The sequence below is a fragment of the Scyliorhinus torazame genome, chromosome 4 (genome assembly GCF_047496885.1).
Source record: "Scyliorhinus torazame isolate Kashiwa2021f chromosome 4, sScyTor2.1, whole genome shotgun sequence".
In the NCBI taxonomy this organism is placed as follows: domain Eukaryota; kingdom Metazoa; phylum Chordata; class Chondrichthyes; order Carcharhiniformes; family Scyliorhinidae; genus Scyliorhinus; species Scyliorhinus torazame.
In genome coordinates this window covers 352,121,437-352,137,245 of record NC_092710.1, presented here as the reverse complement: position 1 = coordinate 352,137,245, position 15,809 = coordinate 352,121,437, and the positions used below count along the sequence as shown (strand labels likewise).

Below are 15,809 nucleotides of genomic sequence, written 5' to 3'. Positions count from 1 at the left end.
TAGGAAGAGATTTTTTCAATATATAAAAGGTAAGAGAGAGGCAAAAATAGACATTGGACCACTGGAAAATGTGGCTGGAGAAGTAATAATAGGAAACAAAGAAATGGCAGATGAAGTGAATAGTTACTTTGCATCAGTCTTCACGTTGGAAGACACCAGTGGGATGCCAGAGCTCCAGGAGAACCAGGGGGCAGAGGTGAGTGTAGTGACCATTACTAAGGAGAAGATTCTGGGGAAACTGAAAGGTTTGAAGGTGAATAAGTCACCTGGACCGGATGGACTACATCCCAGGGTCCTAAAAGAGATAGCTGAGGAAAATGTGGAGGAATTAGTGATGATCTTTCAGGAATCACTGGAGGCAGGAAGGGTCCCAGAGGACTGGAAAGTGGCTAATGTAACACCCCTGTTTAAGAAGGGAGGGAGGCAGAAGATGGGAAATTATAGGCCGGTTAGCCTGACTTCGATCATTGGTAAGATTTTAGAGTCCGTTATTAAAGATGAGATCGCGAAGCACTTGGAAGTGCATGGTAAAATAGGACTGAGTTAGCACGGCTTTATCAAAGGGAGGTCGTGTCTGACAAATCTGTTAAGAGTTCTTTGAGGAGGTAACAAGGAAGTTAGACAAAATAGAACCAGTGGAAGTGATTTATTTAGATTTCCAGAAGGCCTTTGACAAGGTGCCGCATAGGAAACTGTTAAATAAGTTAAGAGCTCATAGTGTTCAGGGTAAGATCCTGGCATGGATAGAGGATTGGCTGACTGGCAGAAGGCAGAGAGTGGGGATAAAGGGGTCTTTTTCAGGATGGCAGCCGGTGACTAGTGGTGTGCCTAAGGAGTTTGTGCTGGGAGCACAACTTTTCACAATATACATTAATGATCTGGAAGAAGGAACTGAAGGCACTGTTGCTAAGTTTGCAGATGATACAAAGATCTGTAGAGGGACAAGTAGTATTGAGGAAGCAAGGGGGCTGCAGAAGGACTTGGACAGGCTAGGAGAGTGGGCAATGAAGTGGCAAATGAAATACAATGTGGAAAAGTGTGAGGTTATGCACTTTGGAAAGAGGAATTTAGGCTTAGACTATTTTCTAAATGGGGAAATGCTTCGGAAAGCAGAAGCACAAAGGGACAGGGAGTCCTTGTTCACGACTCCCTTCAGGTTAATGTGCAGGTTCAGTCGGCAGTTAGGAAGGCAAATGCAATATTAGCATTCATGTCAAGAGGGCTAGAATACAAGACCAGGGATGTACTTCTGAGGCTGTATAAGGCTTTGGTCAGAGCCCATTTGGAGTATTGTGAGCAGTTTTGGGCCCCGTATCTAAGGAAGGATGTGCTGGCCTTGGAAAGGGTCCAGAGGAGGTTCACAAAAATGATCCCTGGAATGAAGAACTTGTCGTATGAGGAATGGTTGAGGACTCTGGGTCTGTATTCTTTGGAGTTTAGAAGGGTGAGAGGGGATCTTATTGAAACTTACAGGATACTGCGAGGCCTGGATAGAGTGGACGTGGAGAGGATGTTTCCACTTGTAGGAAAAACTAGAACCAGAGGACACCATCTCAGGCTAAAGGGATGATCCTTTAAAACAGAGATGAGGAGGAATTTCTTCAGCCAGAAGGTGGTGAATCTGTGGAACTCTTTGCCGCAGAAGGCTGTGGAGGCCAATTCATTGAGTGTCTTTAAGACAGAGATAGATAGGTTCTTGATTAATAAGTGGATCAGGGGTTATGGGGAGAAGGCAGGAGAATGGGGATGAGAAAAATATTAGCCATAATTGAATGGCAGAGCAGATTCGATGGGCCATGTGGCCTAATTCTGCTCCTATGTCTTATGGTCTTATGAGCACAAAAGCCTTCACTGCAGGTGTAATTCATCAGACTTTCTGGACACTTTAATTAAAACAAGGTTTATTCTAAGAATGTAGTTAACATATATATATATATATATATAAACACAGCAAGAATTTTTATCAATTACAAACATAAAGACAGTACATAACACACAATGAATTGCCCCTTAGCTGTTCCAATTCAATAACAAACTCCAATAAACCAAAAAAAACCTTTTCAAGGGCGTGGCCCAGCACACTGTATTCTCACTTGACTGTAACTGGTCCTCTCCCTGAGATTCTGATCCAGTTCCAAGCAGCTGTTTCAAACTCCTTCCGGAAAACAACTCTATCTTTAAAGTTACCATGGCAGTTAGCCCCACACAATGTGCTTTTCACTTGAACAGCTTTTAAAATGAAAACAGAGAAAACACTTCTGTCTTCTGCAGTCAAAATGAAACTGAAACCCCTCTCAACTCACAGCCACAGCCCAACTCCACCCACAAATTACATCAAATCACATGATAAGAGACCAAACCTTTTTTAAAGGGACACTCGTGACACTGGTCACACTGCCCAAGCTGACTGCTGCTGCCACCTCTTCCCAGCTGCCTTGTCGCTCAGCCTCCAGGACCCTCGGGGGAATAGGACATCCCTCCTGGTCTCTACCGCATCCAGGAACCTCTCCAGGTCAGCATCCCCGAATCATGGGGCTGGTCTCCTCGGCACCATTGTTGCGAGCTGGCTGGGGTTGGCTGACGTTGTTAGTGGGGGGCATGGTCACGGTGAATCAGCCGGCGAGCCGGCATTCAGGGCGGGAAGCCCATGAGGCCTCGTGAAGTGGGCCAATTAATGTTGAACAGTGTATCCGGCCTCGCCAGGCTGAGCGCCGGGAAACACGCAGCAATTCCCGGTCGCTACGGCGCTTGGAAATTGTTCCGGAGAATCCTATCCAAAGATGTTCACAGCAATTGGGCATGAGATAAATCAAACCACTAGCCTTCTCATGCTAAGTGTTGGATGCGGTCAGAGAGATTTGTGTTGGCTCGAGTCAGGGACTTCCCGCATCAGTTGTAAAAAACAAAACCTGTGGTTTTTGGATGTTTTCGGATAAAGAATACTTGACTACATGCTTCTTTGTTGCTGCTTTGTTTTTTCAGGCATCTGGCATCACATTAATCTTCAAGTATTAAAATGGGGTCACATTTTTGGAAATTTGTTTGTGAAGCACTGTCCAGAACAAAATTACTTGCATTCATCTGGTGTCTTCAGTGAACCAAGACACAGCAAGAACAGCTTCTGGAAAGAAACATTTGAGCTGTACTGAAAGAAGACATTTTGTCAAAGCTTTTTGTCTTGCACTCATCAGGATAATGGCAAGAATACCAATGTTCGGGGAAACAACAATTTTATACCATATAAGAGAGTGCTGCTAGGTTGGCAAGTGGACTCTGATTGATGGAGGCTTTGCCATGGAGAATGCACCAGTCGATAGTGCCTGACAGAATTGTTTGGAAATTTAAACCCAGCAGCTTGACTGCGATTGGTCAAGACATTGTCTTAAGGAATGAACCACTTATTTTGTTTTGCTGAAACAGCATAATGTATGTACATATTCTTTCTGTCCGCAAAGAACTGGGTCCTGTGTATTAATATCTGTAGTTTCCAGTACACAGAAATGCACCACACTGTGAGTCCGACTGATAATCTTAAATTGGTTGTCAGTGATCTGCCAGCATCCAAGCAAACAGCATGTCCCTTATGCTGTTCTCAGTGGGCAAGGTGCAGACCGTACCCAACCAGCCCATGCTTGCAAAACACAGTGTCCGCATTAGATGTGATTCTGCAACTGGACAATATTTGCTAAATAATGCTCAGTGTGCTGAAAATTAAAATGATTGTTTCCCCTGGCATTGGTTTCCTTGATGAAGTGCAAGATGAAAAGTTGTGACAAAATGTCTTTTTTCAGCAATATTCAAGTTCTGTACAACCAAACGACTAAAAGGAAAACTTATTGGGATGAAAATCAAACAATATAAAAATGTATTCATAACTTTTGGGCTGAAATGGGTTAGATTGTACTAAAGCATTCCCTCCTATCTTTTCCCACAGCAATCAGACAGGAGCTGAGCAAATCCAACAATGCATAGATAATGTGCTGAATGGAATTGACCCTTTTATTAAGAAGTGATGACTAATGACAGTGAGAGGGAGATGAGAAAATGACAAGACACCCAGCAGAGGACAGAAGGGAGGAAGGAGAGCTCTCCCATGTGCTGCATTTGGAGATTTTGCAGGCAGCCTCATTACACCGTCGTGCTTTTCTTTTTTTCCCCCCTCACTGCTTGCCGCTTTTTATGACTTTGCTCCTGGAGGAATGAAGTCTTCTGACTGTAATATTATGCAAAGATTCTTATAAGTCCGTCAAAATCAAATCATAGTGTGCTGAAAAGTCACGTAAATTGAAAGAAAAAATTTGCACAACAATTGTGTTTCTTTTGTTTTTTCCTCTAGGAGGTGGGTTATAATTTGAGCACAAATCTTGGAGACAGCTAACTATAGAGCAGTTTGTGCTGCACTGTCCAGGACTGTGGCCCTGCCTCATTGCAATGGTGCAGTTTATACATATAGGAAGATGTATTGAGTATAAAAGCCTCGCAGAATGGTATGTGCTCTATGGGAAGGGTGTCCTGGAATTATGTTATTTTTCTAATATTCAAAGCAACGGCAGTTCACAGGGTTTGAGGATACAGAGATGCCTTTCTTAGTTTATTATTGTGATAATGCTTTACCAAATCAAAGACTTGTCAGTCAATCCAATCAATAATGTAAGTTAATCAGTGCAGTGTCTGTAATTGTTTTTTCCCCTGATTCTGCGCATGTTGGGATATAATTCTTTATATCTAAATCAGCTGTAAACTGGTCTTTCATCCCATTTTACTTGAGCAATCGTCAGTCATATTAATTTGCCGTCCATTTCCCTTTTTAAATGTAGGAAGCGGGGAAAGGCTGGGACTGAGAAGACGGACACTCTGTATCCATGCGACTCATACCTGTATATTCTGTGAAACATGGTACAATGCTACACACATTTAGTTCTTTATTTCAGTTTTTAATAAGTGCTTGTGATTATTGGAATAGGAACACTTTCTGAATGTCTCTTGTTCATTTACTTATATTTTACCAAATGGATGTAACCTAAAGCAGGGGGGAAAGGGTGTTGAAGTAGCAAGGGTGCCATTCATAGGGATCCCTCATTTCTATCCATTGGATGATATCCTGAACCTTGGCCTCCTTTGTAGCTGCAAATTCAAACAGCATTATTCTCACGTTGTCAGTTGCTGCTAAGATGAGCACCTTGTTTCCATAAAGTGTTCAGTAGCTTAGAGATCATGTGAAACAGGTGGGTTTGATAGCAAGCATCTGGGATCCCAAATACTTCATCATTTAGGTTTCTCAGGTGCCTTTGACTTGTCATTTAGTTTTTCTGGAGCCAAAATCCTGGAGTAGGGGAACTTTAAAGTTCAGCTGATTTTCTGCAGGCATGGGGTGGGTGTGACATGGAGGTGTATTACAAATCAACTTGCGTCTGCCCCAGTAAAGCAAGTCAGTGGGGGTGAATCATAAGTCTTCCACCAAAGCCCGCATCCTCCCATATCTGCAGGTAGCTTTGGGGACACGCTTGCAGTTGTTTTTGGGCTACGGGAGGAATTCTGTTCTACATGGAAGCCATTCTTGTTGACAGTCAGCATTGAGTTCTTAGTCTCACATAGCCCACAAACAATTGGGGGAGCGGGGGGGGTGAAATTGATCCCAAAAGGGGTCATTATATTTTTCAGTTTAAATTTTCAGGCCGATGTGGACCTCCAGCTTTCCCAGTTGGAATGACAGGGTGCACCTCTGATTCTTCTTTGAGGTGGAAGCCTCTACAGGCACAGGCCACAAACATCAACTACTTAAATTGTATTAGTCCCTGCTTTTAGTAACTTCTTGAAACTGGTCATTTTCCCACTGTATTTACATCATGACTGACTCCCAGCAACGTCTGTTTCTAATAATCTTCCATCTCTTAGCACCTTGTAGCCATGTTTCCATAACTGGATTATTTTTGTTAAGTGATGTTTCATGTCAGGTCTACTTCCGGTACACTCATAAACATCCAAATCAAATTCATTTTTCTCACCCACTGGGAATCATGAAATATTATTTTATATCCTGCAGTGAGATTGCTGCATTTTGGCACATCCCAAATTGAAATCCAATGTAAGCTACAGTCTTGAGCCAATTTTGGTTAAAATTGTCAATTTTCAGTTCAGAAATCTGATTGCATAAAATTTCATAAACATCAATAGAAATAGTTTATCAAGTGTTTGGTTCATATCTTGTAGTTCTCAAGGTCCGCTTAATGACCCTGTTGATCATTCATGTACAGATAATTACACTGTAGCTCCCAGCCCTAGTCAGTTGATGAATTGTGGGATTGTAGATAGACTTCTGTTGTCTAGATTATGCTGAACTCATGGGATCCAACAAAAGTTCTACAAAATTAAACTGTTGCGTTAAAGATAATGAAATGGTTGTCTTGAGGAAGGTTATTTGATTTTTCTGTTACTATTTGTCAGGGTGTTTATTAATCACTTGCTTACAAAGTGATCATGGAGGTTTTTTTTAAACTGAGGTCTTCAGATGGATAAAAGTATACTGCCAGAACAAAACCGAGCACTGTTATTTTTTAGATTATATAGGGTGAGATTTTTTTCCTTTGAGATGTTCATTGCTTCCTTTCCCTTGTTTCATCTCCAAATACTCAAAAAGATCACAAGGAGATTCCGAAAAATAGCTGGGGAGGGGGTTGTGGGGGGGAGCCACCTTCCTTGAATAATTTGCTCTAAGCGCTAACTACAAAACGGTGCTTGACTCTGCATGTTATCTACCCACAACTGGAACCAGTAACATTCCATGCAGAGGACAACCGTGGCCATAATCATATGTCCTACCACTGTGAAAGGAGTTTCTAATGTGAGTGTGAGCCAACCCCTTCAACAAATGATGTGCAAAACCTATTCTACTCAGTAAAATTATCTTGGAAGACTCATTGGTCATTCCACACTCCTAAGTTATCTAATTTTCCCAACTGGTGGAAAGAATGCTGTCGTCTGAAGTTCCCATTCAGTATACCCTGGGAGCAAGCACCAAGGCACTGGCATGTGGCCACATTAAGTCTCACCGTCTCAGATGCACTTTCACATCAATAGTTCAGCTGAAAAACCGAAGTTTCTGACATGGTCCCAGAGTTAGGGATCATTCTGTTAAGGAATTGTGGGTGCATCTGTACATTCAATGAAGACAATTGAACCCTAAACATCAGAACTGTCTGTGTAGAAAATCTTTTTAAAAATAGTTTTACTTCATATTTGCGTGAGGTTTTTTAGTCACAATGCTGGTTGACTGAAATAATTTGTGATGTAGTTTCCACATCTGTCTCTTCCCATATCTTAGTGTCAACATTGTCAGCTGATGCCAACTGGGCATCTGCCAGGATTGCAGCTGGATCCTGAAGGCTTGGAGAAATGTTCTGCGAGATCAGGCTGGTGCTGATCTTGTAGGATGTTTGATATTAGGATGCTTTGTTAAGATATTCAGAGTGATACCCATGTCTTTTTATATTACTAGATGTAAATGTATTGAATTAACATGCCACACAGTCTTTAAGAAGAAGGTACTAATTTTAACAGTTAATTTACTTGAATCTCCTGTTCCTGTAGACGGAAATGAGAAGTTGGACATTGTCAGCCAGAGGGTATTTTTCAGTGATGATTGGTTGCAGTGAAAGTAGTTTCCTCTCGCCATCTTTCCACCTGGCAAATTTGTTTTATCCTTCAACTTGGGAATTTCTTGTTGCTCTTTACTTTTTAGAATCTGCTACTTAAGTAAAAATGTTGATGAAACTTCAATAATTTTTAAATCTTCTCCTGGTGAATAAGGATCAGTCTCCACAACCAGTGTTTGAATTGCCCGATCAGAATTTGCACATTTTTACCAATAGATCTACTTTTCCCCAATATTTCAAATGAAGTATTGCTGAAAAAAAGAGGAATATTAAATGACAGGTAGATAGAGGCAGAGTTTGTACCTCAGTTACCTCAAAATTTTAGGCTGTTTTGCCGAACAAATATTTCACTTGAGCAATGGTCTCCATGTGTTTACTTTGGTCGAACATTCCACAGCCGCACAATGATAGAAAAATAATCCTGGTGCTCTGTCCGGAACCTCAAAGGAGGTGTACGATTCTCTCGGATCTCAGTAAAATGATGGGCTGCTGCTCAGCATGTGGTACACTTGCTTTCTTTCCCTTTTACCTGTGTTTTTAGAACTATGTCAGTTGTTTCAGACATTGAAACAAATGGAAGCAGAGTTTTCCCAAAATGTGCATTCGGACTGAAACCCCTCTGAAACCAGCAATTGCACACTTGCTGTGCAGTGTGGGTTGCTTTGACGAAATATTAGTATGAAAAGGTTATCTTTCGAAAATGTGGCTTGGAGGCTTTTTGAGTTGGAATATATCCCAGCCAATGCACAATGTTAGACAGGTGAACTGCCTCATTGGGTCTACTTATTATACTCTTCACGGCACTACCAGTCAGTTTTGAATTTCACTTTACCCTTCACCATTATTTGATGAGTCACTTAGATCATTTTATAGCTTCTGTAAGACTTGTTCAAAATCAGCCTTATTTTGCTGTGTCGGCAATCAACTTGGTCCTTGAGCATTGTATGAGTTCAATGTTCTGGGTTTCATGAGGATATTCACACGTAGTTTGATGCTCTCTACAGAGTTCCTGAGGACAGTTTCATTGAGTTCAGTGCTCTGAGTTTCCTGAGGACACCTTCATTGAGTTCAGTGCTCTGAGTTTCCTGAGGACACCTTCATTGAGTTCAGTGCCCTTAGTTTCCTGAGGACAGTTTCATTGAGTTCAGTGCTCTGAGTTTCCAGAGGACACCTTCATTGAGTTCAGTGCTCTGAGTTTCCTGAGGACACCTTCATTGAGTTCAGTGCCCTGAGTTTCCTGAGGACACCTTCATTGAGTTCAGTGCCCTGTGTTTCCTGAGGACACCTTCATTGAGTTCAGTGCCCTGAGTTTCCAGAGGACACCTTCATTGAGTTCAGTGCTCTGAGTTTCCTGAGGACACCTTCATTGAGTTCAGTGCCCTGAGTTTCCTGAGGACACCTTCATTGAGTTCAGTGCCCTGTGTTTCCTGAGGACACCTTCATTGAGTTCAGTGCCCTGAGTTTCCTGAGGGCACCTTCATTGAGTTCAGTGCTCTGAGTTTCCTGAGGACACCTTCATTGAGTTCAGTGCTCTGAGTTTCCTGAGGACACCTTCATTGAGTTCAGTGCTCTGAGTTTCCTGAGGACAGTTTCATTGAGTTCAGTGCTCTGAGTTTCCTGAAGACAGTTTCATTGAGTTCAGTGCCCTGAGTTTCCTGAGGACAGTTTCATTGAGTTCAGTGCCCTGTGTTTACTGAGGACAGTTTCATTGAGTTCAGTGCCCTGAGTTTCCCGAGGACAGTTTCATTGAGTTCAGTGCCCTGAGTTTCCTGAGGACAGTTTCATTGAGTTCAGTGCCCTGTGTTTCCTGAGGACAGTTTCATTGAGTTCAGTGCCCTGTGTTTCCTGAGGACAGTTTCATTGAGTTCAGTGCCCTGAGTTTCCTGAGGACAGTTTCATTGAGTTCAGTGCTCTGAGTTTCCTGAGGACAGTTTCATTGAGTTCAGTGCTCTGAGTTTCCTGAGGGCAGTTTCATTGAGTTCAGTGCTCTGAGTTTCCCGAGGACACCTTCATTGAGTTCAGTGCTCTGAGTTTCCTGAGGACACCTTCATTGAGTTCAGTGCCCTGAGTTTCCTGAGGACAGTTTCATTGAGTTCAGTGCTCTGAGTTTCCCGAGGACACCTTCATTGAGTTCAGTGCTCTGAGTTTCCTGAGGACACCTTCATTGAGTTCAGTGTCCTGAGTTTCCTGAGGACAGTTTCATTGAGTTCAGTGCCATGAGTTTCCTGAGGACAGTTTCATTGAGTTCAGTGCCCTGTGTTTACTGAGGACAGTTTCATTGAGTTCAGTGCCCTGAGTTTCCCGAGGACAGTTTCATTGAGTTCAGTGCCCTGAGTTTCCTGAGGACAGTTTCATTGAGTTCAGTGCCCTGTGTTTCCTGAGGACAGTTTCATTGAGTTCAGTGCCCTGTGTTTCCTGAGGACAGTTTCATTGAGTTCAGTGCCCTGAGTTTCCTGAGGACAGTTTCATTGAGTTCAGTGCTCTGGGTTTCCTGAGGACAGTTTCATTGAGTTCAGTGCTCTGAGTTTCCTGAGGGCAGTTTCATTGAGTTCAGTGCTCTGAGTTTCCCGAGGACACCTTCATTGAGTTCAGTGCTCTGAGTTTCCCGAGGACACCTTCATTGAGTTCAGTGCTCTGAGTTTCCTGAGGACACCTTCATTGAGTTCAGTGTCCTGAGTTTCCTGAGGACAGTTTCATTGAGTTCAGTGCTCTGAGTTTCCTGAGGACAGTTTCATTGAGTTCAGTGCTCTGAGTTTCCTGAGGACACCTTCATTGAGTTCAGTGCTCTGAGTTTCCTGAGGACACCTTCATTGAGGTCAGTGCTCTGAGTTTCCTGAGGACACCTTCATTGAGTTCAGTGCTCTGAGTTTCCTGAGGACAGTTTCATTGAGTTCAGTGCTCTGAGTTTCCTGAGGACAGTTTCATTGAGTTCAGTGCTCTGAGTTTCCTGAGGACAGTTTCATTGAGTTCAGTGCTCTGAGTTTCCTGAGGACAGTTTCATTGAGTTCAGTGCTCTGAGTTTCCCGAGGACACCTTCATTGAGTTCAGTGCTCTGAGTTTCCTGAGGACACCTTCATTGAGTTCAGTGCCCTGAGTTTCCTGAGGACAGTTTCATTGAGTTCAGTGCTCTGAGTTTCCTGAGGACAGTTTCATTGAGTTCAGTGCCCTGAGTTTCCTGAGGGCACCTTCATTGAGTTCAGTGCCCTGAGTTTCCTGAGGACAGTTTCATTGAGTTCAGTGCTCTGAGTTTCCTGAGGACAGTTTCATTGAGTTCAGTGCTCTGAGTTTCCTGAGGACAGTTTCATTGAGTTCAGTGCTCTGAGTTTCCTGAGGACAGTTTCATTGAGTTCAGTGCTCTGAGTTTCCTGAGGACACCTTCATTGAGTTCAGTGCCCTGAGTTTCCTGAGGACACCTTCATTGAGTTCAGTGCCCTGAGTTTCCTGAGGACAGTTTCATTGAGTTCAGTGCTCTGAGTTTCCTGAGGCCAGTTTCATTGAGTTCAGTGCTCTGAGTTTCCTGAGGACACCTTCATTGAGTTCAGTGCCCTGAGTTTCCTGAGGGCACCTTCATTGAGTTCAGTGCCCTGAGTTTCCTGAGGACAGTTTCATTGAGTTCAGTGCTCTGAGTTTCCTGAGGACAGTTTCATTGAGTTCAGTGCTCTGAGTTTCCCGAGGACACCTTCATTGAGTTCAGTGCCCTGAGTTTCCTGAGGACACCTTCATTGAGTTCAGTGCCCTGAGTTTCCTGAGGACAGTTTCATTGAGTTCAGTGCTCTGAGTTTCCCGAGGACACCTTCATTGAGTTCAGTGCCCTGAGTTTCCTGAGGACACCTTCATTGAGTTCAGTGCCCTGAGTTTCCTGAGGACAGTTTCATTGAGTTCAGTGCTCTGAGTTTCCTGAGGCCAGTTTCATTGAGTTCAGTGCTCTGAGTTTCCTGAGGACACCTTCATTGAGTTCAGTGCCCTGAGTTTCCTGAGGGCACCTTCATTGAGTTCAGTGCCCTGAGTTTCCTGAGGACAGTTTCATTGAGTTCAGTGCTCTGAGTTTCCCGAGGACACCTTCATTGAGTTCAGTGCTCTGAGTTTCCTGAGGACACCTTCATTGAGTTCAGTGTCCTGAGTTTCCTGAGGACAGTTTCATTAAGTTCAGTGCTCTGAGTTTCCTGAGGACAGTTTCATTGAGTTCAGTGCTCTGAGTTTCCTGAGGACACCTTCATTGAGTTCAGTGCTCTGAGTTTCCTGAGGACACCTTCATTGAGTTCAGTGTCCTGAGTTTCCTGAGGACAGTTTCATTGAGTTCAGTGCTCTGAGTTTCCTGAGGACAGTTTCATTGAGTTCAGTGCTCTGAGTTTCCTGAGGACACCTTCATTGAGTTCAGTGCTCTTGAGTTTCCTGAGGACAGTTTCATTGAGTTCAGTGCCCTGAGGGCACCTTCATTGAGTTCAGTGCCCTGAGATTCCTGAGGACACCTTCATTGAGTTCCGTGCCCTGAGTTTCCTGAGGACACCTTCATTGAGTTCAGTGCTCTGAGTTTCCTGAGGACACCTTCATTGAGTTCAGTGCCCTGAGTTTCCTGAGGACAGTTTCATTGAGTTCAGTGCTCTGAGTTTCCTGAGGACACCTTCATTGAGTTCAGTGCCCTGAGTTTCCTGAGGACAGTTTCATTGAGTTCAGTGCCCTGAGTTTCCTGAGGCCAGTTTCATTGAGTTCAGTGCTCTGAATTTCCTGAGGCCAGTTTCATTGAGTTCAGTGCTCTGACTTTCCTGAGGACATCTTCATTGAGTTCAGTGCTCTTGAGTTTCCTGAGGACAGTTTCATTGAGTTCAGTGGCCTGAGTTTCCTGAGGACACCTTCATTGAGTTCAGTGCTCTGAGTTTCCTGAGGACACCTTCATTGAGTTCAATGCTCCTGAGTTTCCTGAGGACAGTTTCATTGAGTTCAGTGCTCTGAGTTTCCTGATTTTGAGACTTTTTGTTTGAGTGACATAAATTGGATTGGGGAATGTTGTGGATTTAATATGCTGGATCTGGCTATCTTTCAAAGCTGCATCTTACACAAGCCTTCAAGAAAGTTGTCACCTTCTTATAAAAGTTCAAAATTATTACTATTTTAATTGTGCTAGTTTCATGAGGGTTTTAAAATGAAATTTGCAAAATGAAATGCAGTGAAAATGTTGCAACAAATTTTCAGCATTATGTATATTTCTGTCCATAGAACTGGCATAAATAAAACATCTACATTTAACAGTTGACCAAATGTGTGTGTGTGTTCAAAAAGGCCACACTAAGGGATTATAATAAGCGTGCATTTTTTCAGCACAAGTCCTGTACAATACCAGGGGAAGGAGAAGTGGAGACAATTATTTCTCAATAAAGTGCATTTCAAATAAGCTTCGCTGTCTACCTGGCTTGGACTTTGTACCATATCTGAATGAGGATTGGCATATCCCATGCACAGTAAATAACAAATGAGGTATTTTAAACTTCATAAGCTCAGGCTCACAATCTGAACTGTATGAGAAAACCGGCATTTGCTGTGGAAAAGATTTTTCTTCTTTATCTCCTGTAATCAAATGAAATGAATGTCTGTTTTAAGAATAGTACTGGTGCTGGAACCAGGATTGAGTCCTTAAATCATGTGAAAATGTTCAGCAGTTTGTACTAGCAAGTATTGTGTTTTTCAAAGCTGCATTTTGCCTTTCGATGTTGTGCAGGTGAATATCAGGTTTTTTTACAAGTACAGTTCACCATAGAGATGAGAATAGCCTTCGACAGATCACTGGTGAATGTTATAGAATCAATCAACTGTGCAACTGAGGCAGTCACAAGATGTCTCATTCCGTACTTTTAGGGCAGCAAACAGGCCTGTCTCCACGGCAAAACTAGAGTTCATGGTAGGGAAGAGGCCAATGGGGTTGCCCATCAAGTACATCTATAAAGCAGGGCTATGTCGGGATCCCAGTACACACATTTCACCTACAGATAGCATAAATATGGAAAGCAATTTATTTTGATTCAACTACTTCCTATTATGTAGTGTAAACAAGGTTTCTGTCTCCAGCATGTCTCCAGATGTTGACTGCTCTTGTTCCTCATCTCTAACATAAATGGGATTTGTTTGGGACTATTTTTTTTTTGGTTGCCAAAATTATTTGCACAGACTTCTATTGGTAACTGTCTTGTCAGAAGAGCTGAAGAATTTATTTTCCTTTTCTGATGGAATGAACAAGATTTATCAACAGATTTGTCAAATATTCTTGTCTCTAAATTAATTCTTTATATTTACAATTTGTTGCAATTCTGTTCTATCATGTTACATTTTAAAATTTCTTACATGCTAATTTTTTGAGCGAATGGAATAAAAATCGACGTTAGATCTCTTGGCCAAGTGTTTCTGTTGATTTGCTTTTAAATAATACATCAGCAAAGTTCATTATTGTAAAATTTTGCTAATTCCCAGCGGGAATCTAAAAAGCATGAAAGGTCTTTGTTGTTAAAAAACTTGCAGTATTTTTCACTTCTACAAGATACCTTAGAGCACCTTTCCTCATAAGACAACTCCTTCATCCTGAGAATCAGCCTGGTTTGCCTTCTCTGAACTACTCCAGTGGAAATATATCCTTCATTAAGCAAGGAGACGTAAACCATGCACAATAGTCCAGGTGTGGCCTCACCAATACCCTGTACAGCAGTCATTTTTAAAGTCGGGGTCGCGATTCGGGGGCGGGTGTCGGGAGGGTCGTGGAGCCATCCATCGGGCATTCCCGATCGCGGGAATTAACGCACAACGGCCGCAGCAGCCAGCTTTTTAAAATGCCGGTTGCGAGCAGCTTTAAAAATGACGGCTGTGACCTGCTTTAAAAATGCCGATGCAATGCGCATACGTGCCCGCTCATCAGTGCGTATGCCCGGAGCCCAGCGAGAAGCACCGTCTCCTGCCGTGACGCAGGAGAAGATTTTCTGACTGAAGCGAGGCAGAGAGTAGGTCACATGCCTCAAACACTGACATCATGTGCTCTGGGCGCGATTGCGATTCCTCCATTTTGTCAGCAGTAAACAAGCAACAGGGCTGAAAATCTTTTAATGGATTGTTTTGTAATAAGAAAGAGAGAGGGCCAGCGACACAAACAGGCCAGGATCTCGGAACTAAACCTGCTGGAGTGAGTGGCTCAGGAGAATCCACAGCTGCACAAAGCAGTGTTGGTGTGAGCTGTACAGGAGAGTCCACAACAGGACAAAGCAGTGCTGGTGTGAGCTGTACAGGAGAGTCCACAACAGGACAAAGCAGCGCTGGTGTGAGCTGTTCAGGAGAGTCCACAACAGGACAAAGCAGTGGTGGTGTGAGCTCCAGGAGAGTCACAACAGGACAAAGCAGTGGTGGTGTGAGCTGTACAGGAGAGTCCACAACAGGACAAAGCAGTGTTGGTGTGAGCTCCAGGAGAATCACAACAGGACAAAGCAGTGTTGGTGTGAGCTGTTCAGGAGAGTCCACAACAGGACAAAGCAGTGTTGGTGTGAGCTCCAGGAGAATCACAACAGGACAAAGCAGTGTTGGTGTGAGCTGTTCAGGAGAGTCCACAACAGGACAAAGCAGTGTTGGTGTGAGCTGTTTAGGAGGGTCCACAACAGGACAAAGCAGTGCTGGCGTGAGCTGTTCAGGAGAATCACAACAGGACAGAGCAGTGGTAGTGTGAGCTGTACAGGAGAGTCACAACAGGACAAAGCAGTGGTGGTGTGAGCTCCAGGAGAGTCACAACAGGACAAAGCAGTGGTGGTGTGAGCTGTACAGGAGAGTCCACAACAGGACAAAGCAGTGGTAGTGTGAGCTGTTCAGGAGAGTCACAACAGGACAAAGCAGTGGTAGTGTGAGCTGTTCAGGTGAGTCCACAACAGGACAAAGCAGTGCTGGTGTGAGCTCTAGGGCCTCTGATGAACAACCCATACAGAAATGTAACATTGAATGACAAAACAAGTGAGGACCAAGCAGGCTCACATGTCGCAGTAAAGGTAAACGGAAATGGTGGGTCACGAAGGTTGGACGGTTGGTAAAAATGGGTCCCCAGGAAAAAAGTTTGAAAAACACTGCTGTACAGTTATAGAAAGCCTTGCTTGCTTTCATATTCCATCCTTGCAATAAAGGCCAATATGCCATTTGCTT

At 43.3% G+C, this 15,809-nt stretch overlaps 1 protein-coding gene across 7 annotated transcripts in view; it reads left to right on the top strand.

Moving 5' to 3' along the window:
• Positions 1-14,034, top strand: part of enah (ENAH actin regulator) — a 556,073-nt gene extending 542,039 nt beyond the window's left edge. For 5 of the 7 annotated variants that reach the window (XM_072500301.1, XM_072500300.1, XM_072500299.1 and 2 more), the window contains one exon: positions 4,818-14,034. In XM_072500301.1, coding sequence (XP_072356402.1) covers positions 4,818-4,918 — 101 coding nt within the window. In that variant the 3' untranslated portion in view covers positions 4,919-14,034. Of the gene's footprint in view, positions 1-3,934 lie in introns of all 7 variants that reach the window. The other 2 variants (XM_072500302.1, XM_072500304.1) reach the window with 1 other exon arrangement.
• Positions 14,035-15,809: the final 1,775 nt, after the last annotated feature.